Source organism: Topomyia yanbarensis, chromosome 1 (assembly GCF_030247195.1).
Source record: "Topomyia yanbarensis strain Yona2022 chromosome 1, ASM3024719v1, whole genome shotgun sequence".
Lineage (NCBI taxonomy): Eukaryota > Metazoa > Arthropoda > Insecta > Diptera > Culicidae > Topomyia > Topomyia yanbarensis.
Window position 1 is genome coordinate 69,694,837 of NC_080670.1, and position 20,656 is coordinate 69,715,492.

At 36.2% G+C, this 20,656-nt stretch overlaps 1 protein-coding gene across 1 annotated transcript in view; it reads right to left on the reverse strand.

The window, feature by feature from the left end:
- Positions 1–4,687: 4,687 nt before the first annotated feature.
- LOC131677881 (ATP-binding cassette sub-family D member 1) overlaps positions 4,688–20,656 on the reverse strand; it is a 65,634-nt gene continuing 49,665 nt past the window's right edge. Inside the window, exons 3-7 of the mRNA XM_058957968.1 lie at positions 17,012–17,423; positions 16,081–16,949; positions 15,931–16,020; positions 5,391–5,516; positions 4,688–5,331 (exon numbers count right to left, since the gene is read on the reverse strand). Of these exons, the coding sequence (XP_058813951.1) occupies positions 5,163–5,331; positions 5,391–5,516; positions 15,931–16,020; positions 16,081–16,949; positions 17,012–17,423 (1,666 nt within the window). The 3' untranslated portion in view covers positions 4,688–5,162. The remainder of the gene's footprint in view (positions 5,332–5,390; positions 5,517–15,930; positions 16,021–16,080; positions 16,950–17,011; positions 17,424–20,656) is intronic.

Here is a 20,656-nt window from a genome sequence, read left to right on the forward strand (position 1 = left end):
AAGGGATGAGTCGGAATGGTCGGCGTAAGCATAACCGAAAGAAGTAATTATCCATGCAAGACCAGGCAGATTGTATCCTCCAAATAACAATTGAGAAGCTTGGGGTTCTAGCGAATTAGCAATGTCGAGTGCGGATTGAATATGGTTTTGAATACCGTTTATGTTATCTGCGGAGTCCGGAGGGAGGTATACGACGCCCACACATGTGTTAGTACCATGGCTATTAAGGTTTACCCAGAGTTGTTCCACGCCGTTACTGTTATAACTTTTAGGTTTAGACGCTAGCCAATTAGAAACAGCTATGAGTACACCCACCCCTTTTACCAGCAGCAACTGGGTCACGATCGTTACGATAGACCGTATATCTAGGTCCGAACAGCTGCAGAGAATTGATTTCGTCATTCAGCCATGTTTCTGTCAGGATAATGACATCGTGCTCTGCGTCGGATACTGCTACGAACAGCTCATCGATCTTTGAGGGCAGTCCTCTCACGTTCCGGTAGTATCTTCTGAGATGAGAACGGGAATTCATTTCAAGGGAGGCAGTATCTGTATGTCTAGCTTCGGAGGAACATATACATTCCAGGCTTTTACCTAGAGGAACAGTCGTGGTGTCTCCATAATTGGAGCCACGGATGGCTAGGTGGATGTCAGCTACGGAGCCGGAAGTATGTTGTCCAACGGTAGACTGGAACCGATAATTGCTTTGAGGGGTGCAGTATCAATGGTAGCTTCGAGAGGACATATACCCTCTTTGGCTTTACCTGGAGTAACAGAAAGTAATCCGTTCAGTTAACCTAGTATGCTGGTTAACTGTAATTGCTATTCGTTACGACTAATTTGCTGACGCTTTCTTTCAACAAGCTTCCTATACACAGCGCATTCGAAACTATAGGCTGCATGTTTTGTCTCCAGATTCAACTTCCGGTCCCTATTCATCTGAGCGCAATTAGCACAGCAAAGTAATTCTGATGCACATTCTGCTGTAATGTGGTCCCCTGCGCATTTAGAGCAGACCTGAGAGTCTTTGCATTCAGTACTCTTATGCCCATATGCACAGCATTTAATGAAACGTATTCCGAAACACTCAACCACTTTACATCTTTCCCAGCCAATGTTTACACTCCCTAACTTGAGCATGGTCTCAAACGAATCAGCATTCACTTCAATCACATAATTATATGCTGTGAAATCATTCCGCTTAGTTTTAAATAACGTTGTGAGTTTTAACTCTGTTAAGTTCACCGATTAATTTTGTTCTTCCAGGCTATTTTTGAGTTTACTCTCTGACAAGTGATCCGAAATCCCCACAATCTTCAATCTTGTTTTGCCGGTTTCGAAACTGAGATTTTATAATTCTCCCCAAACTTCTCTCTCGCCACTGCCACAACTGATTCTATTGCCTCCGCACTTTTCACACCGAGGATGATTGAGCCACCATTGCCTTCTCGAACTTTTTGAATTTTATTCGATGCGCTGTCAATTTGGGCAATTCATTCTTTGTTTTCCTATCACTTTGATTCACTTCTTTAGGGCGCACTAAAATAACAGGCTTATTCTTACGTGGCTGTTTCGGGGTTTCACTGTTACACTTAACTTGCGAGTGCGGTTTCAACGAACTAGAGCTTTCACTAGTAATAGTGCCAAATTTTGTTCACCATTTTCAACTCTGGGCCGTTTTCTAGGCCTCAGATTCCTGCTCGGAACAGCCGGTGTGGAATCTTTTCCGTCAGCAACACTTCCTTTTTTCAATACTTCAGCAAATGTGCACGATTTCTGTTCGACCCATTTTCTGCTTTCAGTTAGTTCCCGCTAGATTTCTAGTTTGACACTTTCTACTGCACGTTGTATATGTGTCCCAATAGCATCTTCCAATGACTCAATCTACTCGCTCATTTCAATTTTCCACAACTTCATGCTTTCGGTCATGCTATTACATGATGTCTTGTCAGAATAGTTTTTTTTCGGATTGGTTAAGGATTAAGAAATTTAAATAGTTAATGATCGGTAAAAAGGACAATTTTTAGAAAAAAAATTCGAATTGAAAAAAGATCTGTCTACTTATTATTAAAAATCGGGCGTTTTCTTGTTGTTATGGAGGTTTTAGTGGTCAACTTTGAATATTTATGAACTTTTAATAGTTCATTCTTTTAGTGGTCTGCTAACTAGTGGTGTCTCAGATGATAATTCACGACTGCAGGATTTTTACAGTCGAAATCTTCGCCGGAGAGAAATTTTAAGAGAACGTATTTAGAACTGTCATTTTGTGTTATTCCTAGAATTTTGTCATGAAACCAAAACGATATCTGAATATATGCAAGAAACGCCGTCGATTTGCTGTTTTATCCTAAAAATTACGTGGGTTCTGGGCTGAATGGTTGCTAAAGAGTAGTTTCCTCAATAGTGTACTAGCTTTGAATACCATTTATAATCAGTAATATGAGAATAACAAAAAATCAAAGTTACGTAGGCTTTTGCTAGACCCCCACCCGTCCTACCCATGAGCCTACTTGGTTTGTGAACGGACCCTACGCTGTAATTTTAAAATTGGGAGAGTAGCCCGTTTTTTTATTATTTTTGGAGCAAAGCCGTCAATATTATATATCAATATCAATATTATAATACACAAAGTAGACCTGGAATAGTGACGATTAGGACAATAAAAACCGAATGGGCCAAAATGCAAATGGAACAGATATGCGTTCACGGGCAGTATAAAAAGGCCTACTTTGTGAGGGTAATCGATAACAGGTGGTGTGTCGAGCAATGGTGCTCTTACCCTATCGAAGGAATAAACAACCCCTCACCGAAGTTATACTATAAGGTAGTGCCAGGGAGGAAGATCAGGTTCGGCGGTGAAAGTAGTTGTTTTAGCGGGATTTTTTGTAGATTTTTCTGCTCTAAAATCACATACATATAGACATTGTCCTAAATCGTCGAATTGAGTTGATAGATACACTGCTGGCCAATAAAATAGGTGTGTGATAGATTATTTTGTTTTTCTCTCAATTACGCATACCAAGTTGCAGCAGTCTCAATCACATCTACCGAACACAGAAGCCTTGGGATCTGTCAAGTTACTAGTGGGTTGTTGGCGCAGATTATATTTGCAATCTTTGTAAAGATGCAAAACAAAACTACCGCAGGCTTTTTCGTGTGGTCAATATAATAGGTGTGTGAAATATATTAACGTGTTATTATTTTACATGATTCCATTATACGTTTTATTTGGTGAAGTTTGAATTCTGCGTGTTAATAAATGTATTCAAATGTTGAATAAGTCAAAGATTTGTTATAGGATGGGTCGAGCATCTCACTGTACTCAAGTGGAACGAAGTACAGTGCTAAGAAATTTTGTTCAAGAAGATAAGACGTATAAATAAATCGCGAATACACTGCGGCGTTCCGAAAACTTCGTTACAAATGCCTTAAAACCTTTGAAAAAGGAAACACGCAAAAAACCCAAGAAAACATCTACAGCAGCTGACCATCGTATTGCAATTTTAGCGAAATTTGATCTATTCGCGTCATCCAAAACCAATTCAGCACAAATCGGAAAAGTGGCAGGTCCGAGAACAGTTCGCTGTAGGCCGTAAAATTCCAATCTTCCAGAAAGAATTGCTAAGAAGGTTCCACTATTTCGAAGCCAAAGCCTTTGAAGAAAAATGCAATTTGCTTTTCAACAGCGTTAATAGGCCTGGTTCAAAAGGAATCAAAAAATGGCGACATATCCTTCGGAGGGACGAATCAAAGGTAAACCTGTTTTCCTCCGATGCACAACGAAACGTTAAACGTCCAAAGTGCAAACAGTTTGATCTGCGACACACGCAAAATATGGTAAAGCACGGAGGCGAGAACAATGAGGTTTGGAGCTTGCTTCTCGTGGAATTGCGCAGGTCCTATTCTTCGCAACGCCACTATAATGGCAAGATTCGAATGCAAGGCTAAAGGATGGACATCCTAAAGGATGTCATGCAGTCCTATGCCAAAGATAATGTGCCTTTACATGACAGTTTCTGCAAGATATTGACCAAAAACACACATCGAAGTATGTAAAGGAATGATTTCGGGATAGTAAAGTGACTTTAATTTCGGACCATGCCAATCTCCTGTCATCAATCCCGTAGAAAATTTACGGAATGTACTTAAAAAGAAGTTATTCGATCGAAATTTCACAAATAAGGATCGTTTGTGGGAAGCAGCTTAAAAGGAATGCTACCCTATACCAACGGAAACTTATCAGCGTTTGAATGACTCAATGTCAAGACAAATGGATAAAATTTGGTTGAATAAGGGAGCTTACACAGGTTACTAGTTGCTAAAAATGTTGAAGTCTTAAAATCATTGAATTTGAAAAATTTTAATGCAATGGATTACAATACACCTATTTCATTGACCAGGTACTTTTTTGGATTTCATAGAGAAGAAAGAGTTACGATAAAGCATAACATTTAATTTACAAATAAAAGTGTTCTTTTTCATATTTACGACTGTGCCTAACTATAAAATATTTGAATATAGAAATATTTTTAGAGAAAACTCAAAATTTCATGTATTTTTATCTCACACCTTTTTATTGACCAGCAGCGTACATTAGGCACGGCCCTCGTAAAAAAACTCTTGAGCGTTTGAGCGAATTCTGTAGGTACATTTCTTTTATGACGAATGAAAAAACGATGAAAAGATATTTACTTTGAAATCACTTCGAAATGTATTTTACAATAATATTACAAGTAATTTTATCCAAACTGATTGGAACCGATAGAAGCCCCAAAGCTGTGGATTCACTAAACAAATCTGTACAAATAATAAAGAACTGTAGGATTTTTAGACTGTACAGAAAGTGATGTTCAATTGACAGTGAAGGAAATATGCCTAATTTGTTAACCCTTCCTAATACTAGCTTAGACGTTCTGATAAAACGTTAATCGAACAACTGGATTGTAGTTCATCATCTCAGTAAAGCTAGATGAATTTGTTCCTGTTTGCCTTCTCTTGCGATAAGTACGCCAACTAATCACCTTCAATATGCTATTTAAACTATGCTTCTAGGGTAGGTAATTTTGCTAGAATTGTCACAGATTGTGTAATATTTTGAATAATCTCGATAATTTGTGATGGACACCTGCTAAGAACACTGGCTGATGTCCGTAAGTGATAAATTACACTGAAACTGCAGAAACTGTCATATCCTGTGCGTCCGTGAATGGTTTGTGATTTTGGAATATGCTCTGTCTAGCTTTAGGAACCTGTGGCTGAGCATCATTGGCAAGTTGTTCAAACACCCATCCACCTTGTCCGTCGAACTCTAGTATGTGGGTGTGGAATTTCCTGAAAAATCAAATGAAATTAATTTTTCAGCTGTGGAATTCTAGTCAACACAATCTCACCATAATGTCGGCCTGTGGGTGATCGTCAGAAGAGTGATTCCCATCGATTTAGCCGTCTCGTATATCGAACTTTCTACGTCGATGGATACAGCGCTGGTGCATTCATCCAACAGAGCGTAATGTGGTCTGAAAAATTATAAAAACAAGTTATTAGCCATAAGATACAATAAAGTACGTCATGGAATCTAAAAGATTGCACTTAAAAATAATAGCTCTAGGTTTTATTTTGGCCTTTGGACCAACGATATTGAAACTGCAAAAAGCGAAATAGATTAATAAGTACTCTGTGTTTGTGCTGCGAGATTGATTAGTACTATTCTAACCATTGTCGATCAGAGTATAAGTTAAGTTCATCTCCAGATTTTATTGGTCAACAACTATACCAACACGCTTGCTTGTAATCGCTTGTAGCGAACTCTTCCTCATCTTCAGTACCACTAGCATGTCCATCATTTGATCTCATGATTTGCGAAGGCATATTTCGTCCATTAATTCTATGAGCTATGTAAAGGTTCCATACTATCAGGTTACTGCTACTTATTCTTTTGAAAATTCAAATTTGACAAATCAAGAAATACATGAATATAGTTCATATAATCAATTTTATATTTTCAGATTCAGAATTTCATCACGTGTATGGAGTGTATCAACCTGGATAAAATTTTGTATGCTTTTCAACTCCCAGACAGAGTGTGGGAGAGCGAATAGGTTGGATAGATGTTGAAAAGTATTTTTGCTAGAAGCTGGTTCGAGGCAGGCATACCGACTATGATCATGCATCTGTCGGTATGGATGATGATAAATGATTTTATTGTTATCGCCCCAAAAGGTAATATTTCTAAAGGAAAGAAGGTTCTCATTCTATTTTATACCCAACTTTGAAAACAGATCTGAAAAATTGAATCAAAAGTAGGATTTTTGCACAGCTAGATCCTAATCGCTAATGCGTTTTAACTTAACAGATATCTGATTTACAATTCATTTTATAAAGGTAGGGAAGTAATAATTTGATGAAACCAAAAAAATGGTATAATATGAAAACAATGTTGAATCTATTTACGCTGCGCTTTACGCATCGGTACTGGTGTGCCGGGACAATAGTCAATCTGGATAGCAATTTGTTTGTATACTTCCGAATTCATAGTCATTTTTTTACAAAAATCTGCCACAGCACCAGAATCCATTGCAAATAATACTTTTTTTCGTGAACTTATCCGCGAAAACAAACTTTAAACTGCCAAGGACCTCACCGCGAGCAGAACTGTTGTAGAATATGAGCCCCGAGATTTATTGAAGTCTGTATACGGTTTCTTTGTCGACCTGGTCGTACATTTCACGGGCCCTGCCACTGTGTGTTTTTGCAGGCTTCGGTTTATTTGCTTGGTAACCGAAGAATACATCAGTTTTTTTTCTATAAATCATAATCCGAGATGTTCGGATCAGACTTAAATCTCCGAGTAACCTTCAGTACCAGTTGACGATAAACGGTACCACGCTTGGTTTAATTACTCCTGCTACGTTTCTTTTAAGATAATGCTGCATTTTTTCCAGCTCCCGCGTTGACATTGATGGGTTTCGAAGGAAACTGTGCACAATAAATTTTCTTCTCTTTTCCTGCATAGTAAATATCTCGGGCTTCGAAAGATTACAACAGGGAATAAAAGACCGCGAAGAATTGAATGGCTGTCGCCCGAAATGGGGTACCCACATCTATTTACCAAAATTGTCTTTTTGAGTTTTTTAATATACGTTAGCTATTTTCGTCCGCCTATTTTTATTGGGATTCATCAACAGTGCTATCTCCTAAAAAGAACCACCTTGCTCATGCAACATTTTTCCGATTTCATTTTATTGCAAATAAGTAGTAGTCTTCATTTTCTTATTTTCAAAACTGCGCATAATTTGTCGTATGTTATTTTAAATGTTCGTTAATTGATTAGATGGCATTGTAATAATACGTGTTCACTGGGTGATGCCAATCAAGCTGATATTTAATGCTTTATTGTTATATTTATTTCTTTGCTTTTAGTCCTTTAAATCATCCTTATTGTATATTAATTGTTCTCTTTGTACTTTTATATACATTCAGTACATGTTCATTAGACTGCCCAGAATAATAGTGAATTTTTGAAAAATCAATTTTCCCACCTCTGAGTCGATTCCTAGTCCTACCAACAGTACTTGCTCGAAATTTGTAGCAAGTCGGACAAGTCTAACTACAGAACCAACATTTCTGGAGTTTGTAGGGGATTTTTCGATAATTCACTAGCTCGTATTTCCACCGCTAGGTGGCACTATATGCATCAGATTATCAAGTGAAAAGAACAAAGATAATTTAATTGTCTTCAATTTTGTCGAAGACTGCGAGTCGATCCGGCTTTGTTAGAAGAATGCTGAGTGGTGACAGTCTGTCGGATTTCACCTAAGTACATAGTGTCAGCAAGACAGGATTCACGGTTTTCTGTTGCTTGTTGCGGTTTCATAGGTATCACATGTGAACAGGATCAACAAGAAAGCTTTCGTCGTTGGATGTTATTGTTATAAGAGAAATAAAAGATTTTGGAATTCGAAAAGCCAGACGAGTTATGCCCAACACGTCCAACCATTCTCACGAACATAAAATGGCAGCATTGCATCACATGATCTACAGAATAGTACTCTTCCCGCTTAGTGATCAAGGAAAGGCGGACGAGTTAGGATACATATTCGAAATAGCCAGATTAAATGGCCACTACAACGTAGAGTGACCATATCAGGCACAGAAAAACCGAGGACAGTCTAAAGGAGAGCTCCGTCATCACTCGCTTGAACGTTACTGACGAGATTTTTCCCAGGTTTTCGGCAGTCGTAAAATTTTCGAGAGCTTGGCATGCAGAGATTCGGCTTGACCCACACGTGGTTCTTGCGTTGTTGGAGAAATCTGGAAATTTGTATTCCTCAATTAATCGGGTGAAAGAAAATATTTTGGGATCGTCTGAGAGAGACCGGTGAAGAGGCTTCAGCACTAAATACACGTGATTGAAGTAGAGATGTAACTTCAACGGTCTCAAGTAGCTTCCCTGGGCTATTCCTGACGTAGACGTGAATATTTAAATCTCCTGTGAAATCCATTACTACCTGGGAGCTAGGTTCGTGGTTTGTAAATGTCAGACCCGGCAAGTTAGTCATTCTTGAACGGCCAAACGTGAAGCTATCATGATCGTCGATTAGGTACTGCTTTCATTAAGTCTGAAGTGGTTCCAGAATCACCAGCTCGAGAAATCAATGAAGTTAAAACATTTAGGCGGATTTCCAGCAAGATGGAAAAATGCCACTAGCAAGAGATGCTCGAATGATTCGAAAAAGCGGAGTCACCGAAACGTCGATTTATTTTTTCAGAAGCACCAAATGGGGTCAATGGTTTAAAAAACAATAAACTGCTCTGGTAATCAAAAGTCAAAAAACCTGTTTTAATCCACCTAGCGGTGCAATTGTGCCTTTCTCAATCATGAACACGAGAATTTTTGCCTTGTTTATATTTATTAAAAGTTTTCAAATGTATATATTACATTTTTATTATACACGACATGACAACTACATAACATACAAGAAAAGAAATCATTACTCGAGTTCTAAAATTTTGTAAAAGAAAAAACAGCCACGGTAATATTAAATTGAACAAAGGTGCAAAATCGACAAAGTCCCAAAGAGTCGATGTTTATAAAAAAAGTTTTTTTTCGAGATAACATAAAATCATATATATATATATATATATATATATATATATATATATATATATATATATATATATATATATATATATATATATATATATATATATATATATATATATATATATATATATATATATATATATATATATATATATATATATATATATATATATATATATATATATATATATATATATATATATATATATATATATATATATATATATATATATATATATATATATATATATATATACTAGCTGTAACCCGGTGCGCTTCGCTACACCCGCTTCGACTAAACGAAATATTTCAAATATACTAAAAATAACAAATATTTGTGTTACTAAGAAGAAACTTATTGTAATTCTCGCGGATAAACAATGTTCTTAGTTTGACCACCTGGAGCACAATTAAATAAATTGCTCTGTTTTCCTACACACAATCGTTTGAAATTCCTTGGTATCATTCGAATTCGAGGTAGCAGTACATCTGCTCCTTTATATTTTCTAGTTACAATGGTTGCTTTAATGAAATTTTTCAACCAAAGCACAATTGTGGTGGGTCGATGTTGCGCAGTTACTAATATAATAGGCACACAAAGTTTCAATTGCAACACATGCGGTGCACAGTGTTGCAAAACGACGTTTTCACAATCAAAATTCAATAACTCCTGAATCATTGGTTTTGGAGAATGGATTTTTTCGAAGAAGTTTCTAGATAAAAATATAGATGCATCTTTTGATATAATGAATTGAGTGAGTAATCCTCTAAAAGTGAGATAGAAAATTTATTTCCCCAAATAATTTTGCTAGAAGCTCGCTGTCTAGAAAATATTATTGTGAAAAATTTACTGAAGATACTAAAGCTCTATATAGTAACTGTAGCGAGATATGTAGGTTTACTTGGGATAGACCCCTTAAAACAGTTTTTCGAATATAACTTTTTACGAAGACTTTTTATTATTAAAAGTGTCTTCTATAAAGTTGTTAAAAGCGATAAAATGCACATTTTTTATAACAACGATGAATCTGTAGCTCTCGAAACAACAAAGTTATTGTCAATTTTCGAATATTTTTAGATCAATTTCTATCTTAAGTAACTTCTTTAATCGCAAAAATTCGTAGAAAGAACTTTTTTCTTTCCATTAGATATAAAAACCCTCGTCTGACGGAGACTGCTGGGTAGGTTACGTATAAAATCAATACTCCTGAAAGCATGGTGGATCGACTGAATTAAATAATTCAGCACGATAATCCATAGATTTATATGCGTAACAGAATTTCCATCGATTTTATTTTGGATGGAGTAGTGTATGAAATTGAAGGCAATATACTCAATCGATTAATTCTTCAACGGATTGTATTATTTTACAAAACCATGTGGAAATGTGGTCGAATTTAATGTTGCATCGATTAACATTTTCCCAATTCATATATCTAACTTTTTTTGGCGAATTGATCTGCGAAGGTGACTATAAGAATCATTCAATAAAAGAATGCACATATAGTGAAAAGTTCTGTTTTCGAAACACATTTCCAATGATACGAAGACATAACGGAGTGTTGATGGACGTGGGTAAAGTTAATTCATAAAAAATGGCGCATTTAAAAAAAATATTTTGGCGATACAGAGAGTGTTAGTATATTCATGCACTTTCCATATAATCACTGCACAATTGAATAATATTACTTCAAATATCATAGCAGAATACTGAAAATTGAGCAAGTGACAGAGAATCTCTACAGGTATCTCGTTGCTTTGTGGTGTACATCATAAATCAAAATATATTGGACCAATCGCTTTCAAGGTTTGCACAGTTCTTCTACATATCCCCAGATATTGATCGAAGCTTTTATTTTTTCTTCATATTTAAATTTTTCGTAGCATTCTGCAGCTAAAAATGCAATTTTCGTTAAAAAAAATAATAAAACTTATTTTTGTGAACAAAGTTATGATCTTTAATAATGTTATGATATGAAGGAGAACTGTGCAAAATTTCAAACAATTTGGTTCAGTAGATTTTGAGTTATGCTGTACATCGCATTTATTCGAGGTGTCTTCTGAAGATTCACTGTAACACACCCAATTTTCAATATTTTGCGGTGAACATTTATGAAAATATTGCATTATGGACTGAATAGACTAACACTCTCGGAATCGCCATTTTTTTTGAGTGCGATATTTTTTCAACAATAATCCTTAAGCAAGAACTGATTTCATCAGTAGGTGTCGACTAACGGGTAAAATTTGACAAAGATCGCCGATCACGCCACCAAATATACGATTGGTCCCTTTTATGGGTCATCGTGAATTCGTCCTATATAACAGTGTTGCATTCTTTCAGCATTTTGCTTACACCCGAATTTTGATTGATATTGTAACGTTTTTACGTATTTTAGGGCAGAGCTGTTCGTCCATCATCCAGCAATGTTGATTTAACTTCAGATTAAGTGATCGCCAGTGCAATGTTCAATTTTATTTTCGACAAATTATTGCAATTCATCAGTATTATGCTGTCATTCGCGTAATAGATCTCTATCAAATAAATTCTTGCCATTCCATTTATGTGCTGGTACACATACATGCAACAAAATTGTAGATTTTTGAAGTAATTGACAGATATTGCATCAGAAACACTCCCTCTCCTTCAGATTCCGAAACCAACAATCATGTCCACCTTCTTGGTGGAAGAAATACTTATGCCAAATCTTTTATAATATATGTAGCTAAAAAAAGTTCTTCAGTAAACCCCCTTCCTCTCCTTTTCCTCGGCTTAGGTACTTCTCACCCTTCCCATCGTGCACAAAAACCACCCCATGACCATCTCCTTAGTGGAAGAAATACTTATGTTAAAATTTTATTCATCGCTAATAATCACATTGAATGAATATATAAGGTTTACTTCAGAACTCTCTTCTCCCCCCCCCCCCTTTCATGGTCCACTCCTATCAACCATTGGCTCAGTGGGAGAAATACATATGTCAAATACTAATAAATTTGGAGATATAAATAATTTTTGCCTAAAAAACAACCCCCCCCCCCTTAAACTCAGTGTACTCCCCCCCCTTCCAAAAAAACCATCCCATGAACATCTTCTTGGGGGAAAGAATACCTATACCAAATTTCATCAAGATCGGACTTGTAGTTTAGAAGTAGTTAGCGGAAATACATACAAACATACATTGATTTTTATATATATAGATTATATATATAGATTTTTATATATATAGAAGAAGATATCGATATATCAAAGTTTGTATGTATATGATTTATGATGGACTCCCAAACGGCTTAACCGATCGCCGTAAAAAAATTTACGTAGTAGAGATTTGTTATGGAGCGTGTTTGTGTGCTATTGGATATGGATTGTCTGCCCGCCAGATGGTGCTTCGGAACAAATTGTCTTTTCTTCTTATTTTATTGAAAGTCGCAGCAACGCGCGATGGGTATTAGCTAGTTCCATATAAAACTACTGCTATAGTTTCCTTTAAAACTGTGCACTGTACTAACACTGAGAATGTCGTCAAGACATCGACAAAATACGTATATTTTCAATTTAATAAATACCACTTGGTGGAATTTAATGGAAAAGTTTTCATTAAACGCTCCAAAAATAGAGAAACTATGACGATGTTGTTTTTTTATCATTACAAGCGACTTTTATACACAATTTTCGACCTGAATATTATTCGTCCTCAACAAATTCGTATGAAATTTATTTAAAAGATAGGATTCTAGTGGATTATTTTCTATCTTCAGTGTGGTGAGGGGAGCTACACTTAAATCAAATATCTCTTGCATTAATTTGAAGCGGCATTCATTTGCAATTATATTTATCATCTATTGCCATTTTGCAGTTATATGAAACCAGTTCATTTTTAGTATTCATTCGTTTATCTTCAACACGAGCTTTTATTTTTCATTTTTTCATGCAACGTGTTTATATATTACTATGCGATATGCAGTATCCACCGATAGCTATCTGATAGTATGTTTGAGTGAATAAAATGTTGGTAAGAAGTTTGCTCATGGCAGGCTCATTTTTAAATGCCAGCGGTATCTTTTTTAAAAGGCTTCTTGATTACCTATACACATATATCGCTGATACATATGTAGGTAAAATTCGTTTTTTTCTGTTTCTTGCATTACATGCAAGGAACCTTCTTGCATTTCTTGCACATCGCCAGAATTCTTACAGTTTGCGCTAGCGATTCATATATTAACCCATTATTGCCCAACTTATTTTTCACGCGCATCACAAATTGAGTTTTCCGATCGGAAAAAAATATGTGGTCATTCCAGTAAAATTATTTTCGTACTCAAAGCAGCTGATATAACAAGGAACAACCAGTGAAAATTTAAGCTTGATCGATTAATTGGTTCCTGAGATATCGTGATCGCCGCGAACGAACTTTTCAACAAAATACAACTCCGAGATAATCGAGTTTTACTGTCGGTGCAGCGAGTCAACGGTCTAGCGTATCAAACACTACGCACCGCCTACAAGTGGTGAATGGGTAGCGGTCTATGAATAACTGTAACTCAAGATGTAGTATTCCGATCTTAATGAAATTTTGAGAAAATTTTTCTCAGCGTATGTAGTTTCAGAATATCTAATTTACAAAAATTCGATTTTTTTTCATCCTAACAGAAATGTGTATCCCCTTAAGGGAAAATTGATTGAAAACAAAAAATAAACACCGGTTTAACCACTCTAACTTCTCTAAACGTATTCTGCAAGAGTATATGAACAATATTAACTCATTTATAATGCCTGGTCTGCGTTATAGTTTTAGTAATAGGAGTTCTTCTTATCACCTACTATATATAGTAGGCTGGGCAATAATGGGTTAATGGAAATATTTTTTACCGGGTTGGTTTTGGGCGAAGACTTCATATCAAGAAAACTGGTAACTCTGTCCAGAATCTGGATACAGTAACAGCAACGCCACTTGCGGGTAAAGGTAGTACTTCCCATAATGATGCACACACACACATGTACACTTTTACATTGAGCTTCCTACCTTCCTCCAATAGAGGTGATGTAACCCTTGTCGCTTCTGGTTTGTATGGGGGGAGGAAAGAGATATCAGTCTTCTTAATATGTAGTCTTTGTTTTGGGTGTACTTTGTTTCAAAGGGGGACGTTCGAACTGTTGTGACGAAATGGTGGAGAGGGGGTTCGTGGGCATGTCCTCTTATATCGTTTTGAAAATCATTCTGGTAATTTTACATGTATGTTAGTAGTTCAAAAATAGGTACATAGGGTAAAATGTCTGTTTTGACCGTACTAAGCAGGATGCCTCACTAATTCATTAATTTCTCGGCCTACAATCAATGGAATGCCTAAAAATTGACATCAACAGCTTTGCTTCGTTGTTAAGAACCAATATAATAACTCAAATGCACTGAAAACAGTGAAATTCTCGTGTTTGAGCGCAACAAAAACTCGAATCGAATGTTGCGCTACCATTTGACTCAATGCATTGAACAAAGATGGCAGACACTGCTCTAGCCAACGGCTTCAAATGGGCAGGCGGCAGGGTGACAATAGAAACATAGCGAAAATGGGCTCAACACCCTACTCCATTCAAGTCAATTTCCGGGGTGGGAATATTTTTATTATTCTGTTATGTGCAGCAAACAAAGTTTGCTCAATATCTCCATTAGTTATTAAGTATATAGTCGAAAAATCATGCTTTTCCGCAAACTTGCTATTAATGCGATGAAATCTTGTAACTTTACGTTGCGCAATATGCTCATCAAATTGTTGTCCCAATTCGTATGGAATTACATTTACAGATTATGTGAACATATGTGTCATTCATCATGTCCTAGTTCATTCATCATCCTAGTTTGTTTTCCATACCAAGGCAGCTGTAGCGACTTATTTGCGTTGACGTTACACGTTGAAAATGAACCGCTATTGGAAGCAGAGTGCACGTGGTTGTATCTGTTTACCAGTTTGATCAATAATATAATGGCATGTTGTGTGTGTGTGAATCTTGATCAAGTCAAACAGTTCGTTACTACCGCTTGTTTTATTGCTGTAATGGATTGTAGATTATCTTTATGCGTATACGATGCATATTATATGAAAATTTAATAGCATACCGTAATATAAATGAGCAAATGAATCGAAGGCTTTAGATCATTGCGTTCAGTGTTAACTATTTTAATCAATGAATGTACAGTTTTATCATGGAGCGTCTACTGCAAAGTTACCTCGTTTCATTGTTATGATTGAAACATGTCGTAAAGTGATTTAAGATCCACTCGGAAATTTTAATAAAATCTTTCCAAGATGAGTCTATATAATTACAACAAAAATTGGTCCAAATTAAAAAATCAATTAGTTTATGATAATTGCGGAATATATACTGTATGTTCAATGATGAAAAAATCAATTTTTTTTCCGGTGAGCTCATGCAAAGCGCAACATTTTTTTCCACACATTAAATAGAGTACACGGTAATTGAAAAATGTTCAAATTTTTAAACTTTAAATATTCAAAAACTCAAAGTATGTGAAAAAAAAGGAAATATTTTTTCATTAATTTTCGCGAGTACGCGAGCAAAATAAAAAATGTGGGTAGTAAATTTAACGAGTAATGACCATTGACACTTCCTGTCTCAGGTGTATCAGTTAGATTAGCAATTGTTCTCTGTTCAACACATTGGCTCAAATAGTAAAATGAGGCTTTCGATACAAATTTTTGAGCATTTTTTGTTTTTCAGGCCAGTTAATTGTTACTGTACTGCTTTCTATGAATCATCTACCCTCTAACATAAGAAACCTACTGTTCGTCTAATATAAAGAAATACCTACTTGTGATAAAACAGCCTGGCCATCGCCATTCGTTGTTTTTCGCCGCCAGAGAGTGTGTCCTTCCAGTCTCGAATTTCGTCAAAACTGTCCCTAAAAAGGTAGATCGTTTGAAGTTCGTTGATAACCAAATATGAAACAATTGAGGCTTACCTATCTATAATGTGCTCTAAGCACACCATTCGCATGATCTCTCTCAGCTGGTATTCGGTGATGTTTTTATTTGCCATCTCCTTGCGCGTATCCGGATAAATAATCTGATCACGCAGACTTCCGCAAGACATGTACGGTCGTTGGGGAATATAAAACATACAGGGCTTTCCTTCCGCTAGCTTTGGTAAACTCAGTATTCCTCCGTAAATCGGCCACAGCCCACTGAGGATGCGGAAAAGACTCGACTTGCCACATCCGTTCGGTCCGGTGATTAGTAAATGCATTCCAGGGCTAATGGTAAGAGTCAAGCTGGACACAACGATGTCACAGTTTGGTGTCACCACCGGCACATTTTCCAACGATATGGTCATATCACCGATGTGATCACTGCAAACTATCTTTCCTTTGGCTACAGGTTGGCCATTTATAAACTCTAGAACCCCACCACCGTTACGATCTGGAGTGACGACAGTCTTCTGATAAATTCCACGAGATACCTCATCAAACACTTCAAACATTCCCGCTACACGACTAGTGTAACCCGCGAGGGCAACAATCTCCTTATAAGAGGACATAAGACGCTCGATCGCATCTGCCCCACTTAGTAGTAGGTTCCTAGCAGTCGTGAAATATTGTGTTCTCTCACTGACTCCATGCTCGGAGTTTGACTTGATTATACTACTTTTTGCATCGTCCGGTAGACCACCTGTCGTTAAGATAGGCAAAGAAACCATAATCATTCCGGTACCGGACCAGACATACTTCATAAAGAATTGTTCGAGCATTATGAACCAAAGCTTTTGGGTAAAGATTATATTCATTTGATTGACTAGGCGTGCGTATGCATCCCGTAATTGCGCGTGCTCTACCTGAAAAAATAATTGATATTCAAACAATTAATCCAGGAAAAGACCCAATGTGGGTTACAAACCTTGTGTCCACCATAAAAAGCGATCTCCTCGGCGTTTGTTATTATCTTGGAATGCACATGTCGCAGATATCCGTTTCGGTTCGCCTCTTCCGAAACGAGCTGTCCGAATTTGGGTGATACTATCCGCATAATGTGTGCCGTCGTTCCTATCACACACATGGCCAGTGCCGGTCCCATTACAATGTTCGCTTTCATTTTCCTTGACGAACGCGCCATTGCAATACCAATCAACATCAGATCGAAGCATGGCTTCGTCAGGTGGCTGTAGAGGTGAGCGACCGAGCTCGAGAAGGTCGAAATATCGTCGGTTAGACGGTGATCCGCGTTTTCGATTCGCCCATCCAGATTTGACACTTTGTAGTAGGTTTGATTCTTGAAGTACAAACCGTAAGCGTGGTTCACTAGTCTAGTTCTGAAAACGAAAACATCGTTGCTATTACTATTACGTATACCATGTATGCATAAAGCCAACATTGAAGTTTGTTTTGTTTGGCTGCAAAGACATGAGGTGTGCAAATAAAACCACCAAGAACTTCTGTGGTTCACATGAAGTACATAAGTGATGGTCAACAATGAAACCAGGTTTTCGCGAATGGCTACGATAAGCTACCGGAAAATTTAAATTGTATGCAACTCAAATACCAAATTGTTATTGGTAGCAAATGCCAAGGTTACATAAAATTTCAATTTCAATGTCACTCTCGTTAATTTGTATTTACGCGATGAATAGCCCTTGGTAGTTTTCGTTAAATAAATCCTCGATAAATCTCGAAAAAACGGAAATACTGTAATAAGCTAGTGGCACATCATGAATAGGAATTTTTATGGGCATGAAGGACAATAAATTTCCTGCTGCGGATTATTGTGAGTTACACATTTAAAAATATTAATGTTATGGTTGACGTAAAGTACATCGCACCTTAGCTTTCTGGCTGATCAAAGAATTTTACGAATTTTACGTGCTTTATCCTGTAGAGGCACGAGCTGCAATTCGCTGAGCTGATAATAGATAGCATTCAGGTGAAGTTTATGTATGCCATCTTTCGACATGTATGTCAGTATAGTCCAGTAAGTAAAGAGGCATGCTCAGTGAGCAAATGTTTTTCGGTGGTTGTCGTTTCGAATCCCCGGCATAGCCGGTTGCAATTTAGCCGCGTTTTTTTATATTTTAATGTAGTGTTTGATTATGTTGTTTCGTTTACATTACATTTCTAATTGAATCTATTGGGTATTCAGCTTCACGTGATGAGTTTTCATCTCTATTGCTTACATAATCCAGTTAATTATCATTACAATATAATATGTTTTCGCAGTTAAGTAATTTCTTCGCAAAGAAAAGAGCTAAACATATTTTAAACCAGAGTTTATAGTTTAAATAACGACAGCTTTTATTGCTGATTGCAACGATTTTAGTGGAAAATTACTTATAATACTGTCCGTCATAATTTCAAAATAATTTTCAGAACTTTGTTATGAATCCTTTGAAGTATTTTCTTCCTGGTAGCAAACTTGCCCAGATTGGCACTGCATATAGCATTACTGGTCTTAATATTTGTTTATAAATCAATAGTTTGTTCTTCATGCGGAGCCTATATATATATTCGTCACATTTTGCTTGGGTTCCTTCAATGTGAACCTTAAACGTAAGCTTTTTATTTCAAATCAAACCCACCCTAGAACGTTACACTTACTTTTTCTACCATAGAACGTTGCACTGGGGTACAAACGTTCCCCACGCGTTTGATCGCAGGGAAAAATGCAAACTAATCAACTGAATAATATATTATTTTCTTTTTTTAATTGCAAAACAGCTGTGTAGGTGCAAGTACGGACTTTTTTGAGACAATAGACTCTTGTCACAAAAATCACTAAAACTTTTCGAATTTTCAACCAATTAAAAAAAATCAAATGATTCTAAAAGTTGAAAGAATGGTCTAATAACGATATAAATTGGAATTGTGATATTTTTGGAAAAGTGCTATTATTTGGAAGAGTGAAAACCGAAAAATCTGGTATTGAAATATATCCCGAAATGGGGCTGAAGTTGAAATATAAAACAAGCATCTCTGACCAGTAATACATTGATACCACGCAACGCTACTGTTACAGTAGTTACTCTGCGCAGATTATACTTGCAAGCCATTATCTTTAAAAACTATAAAAAATAGAAAGTAAAATTCAGCGAAAATGAGAATAATTTTTTTCTACTTCAAAATAAATTGAATTAATGATTAAAAACTATTACATTATACTAAGTAGTAAAACAACCAGTATTTAAACTGGCATTGTCACGAGCCACATTTACACTGACAGAACAAAACTAAACGTACACTGGGGTACAAATGTACCCCACGTCAACTTTTACTCCTGCTTACACGACGGCCAAAAGCAAACTGGCTCTACCACCTTTTCTTACTCTTACAATGAACTCAAAATTGAATTATGGTTAGGGTCCCAGGTCGGTAAATGCAGAATTCTCGTCTTCACCACCCCGGTGACACGGCTGTCATCTACATACATTTGTCTTGAAGCCAAAAATTTTGGTTCTTTGGTTCAATTGGCTGTCAGAAAATATGTTTAAGCTATGTTCATATCAAGTTTTGTACGACATCGTCTTTGTGCGTAATAACTATTTACTAAACAATTTATTATTTTATCCGTCATTATGCTAACTGAATATTGTTTAACTTCATATAAACGTATAAAATGATTGCAGTTGGTAACAAAATCGCAGAGCAACGACATTTGAAGAGATAGTGAGTTATTTTATTGATAAGTTTCGTGTTTAAATTTTATTGGAAAGCCAGTAGCCTAACAACTTGTTGAAAAACAACAACTGCAAGCAAATTTCTTCCCTGATTTAATCAACGATACAATTTTTGCACAAACAGGGGCAAAAAATCTCAAGTAACAAATAATAAACAAATCTCGGGGTTTGAAATCGATTTCGATTCGCAATGATTACAGTAAAATAACACTACGATGGAAGAGGGCGGTGTTAAAATCACTCAAAAATGCTATGTTTGGAAGAGATGACAGTTAATATATGATAACTAAAAATATAAAATTGTTCTATAAATTGCAAAGTTATCTAATGTTCTGTGCCAAACATTCAAAATGGTAGAATTAAAGTAATTAATCAAGTTTAAACCTTTAGAGGTAGTGACTTTTCGTTAACGTCGAAATAGATGTATTTGCTTATGTCTGGGTCTGTTCAAAAACTACTACAGTTAGAAAGAAACCGTCAATGGGTGTTTCACTAATTGGAATTAACTTGAGAGTGACATTTCTTTACATCAAAAATTCCTCATTTTGGACCTTTCCATTTTAATTTTGACAGTGTCAAAAATATATGTTGGACACACTGAATGTGATAGAATACATTTTGGAAACGGTAAAGATCATTCAACTAAACCGTGACACTGACTCGTTCTTATTGCAGTATATTAACTGTATTTGAGATAAACTTAGTATATATAGTATAAAGTTGGTAAGCAATGTCGTTAAAATGTAAAAAAGAAAATGTGACAACATATGAGCGACCGAAAATAAAAGTTGCAAGGACAGACCATGCTTTATAAAACCCGTTTCAAATATGTTAGAATATATAAACCGGATATAAATTTCAAGTATAAAAAACGGATT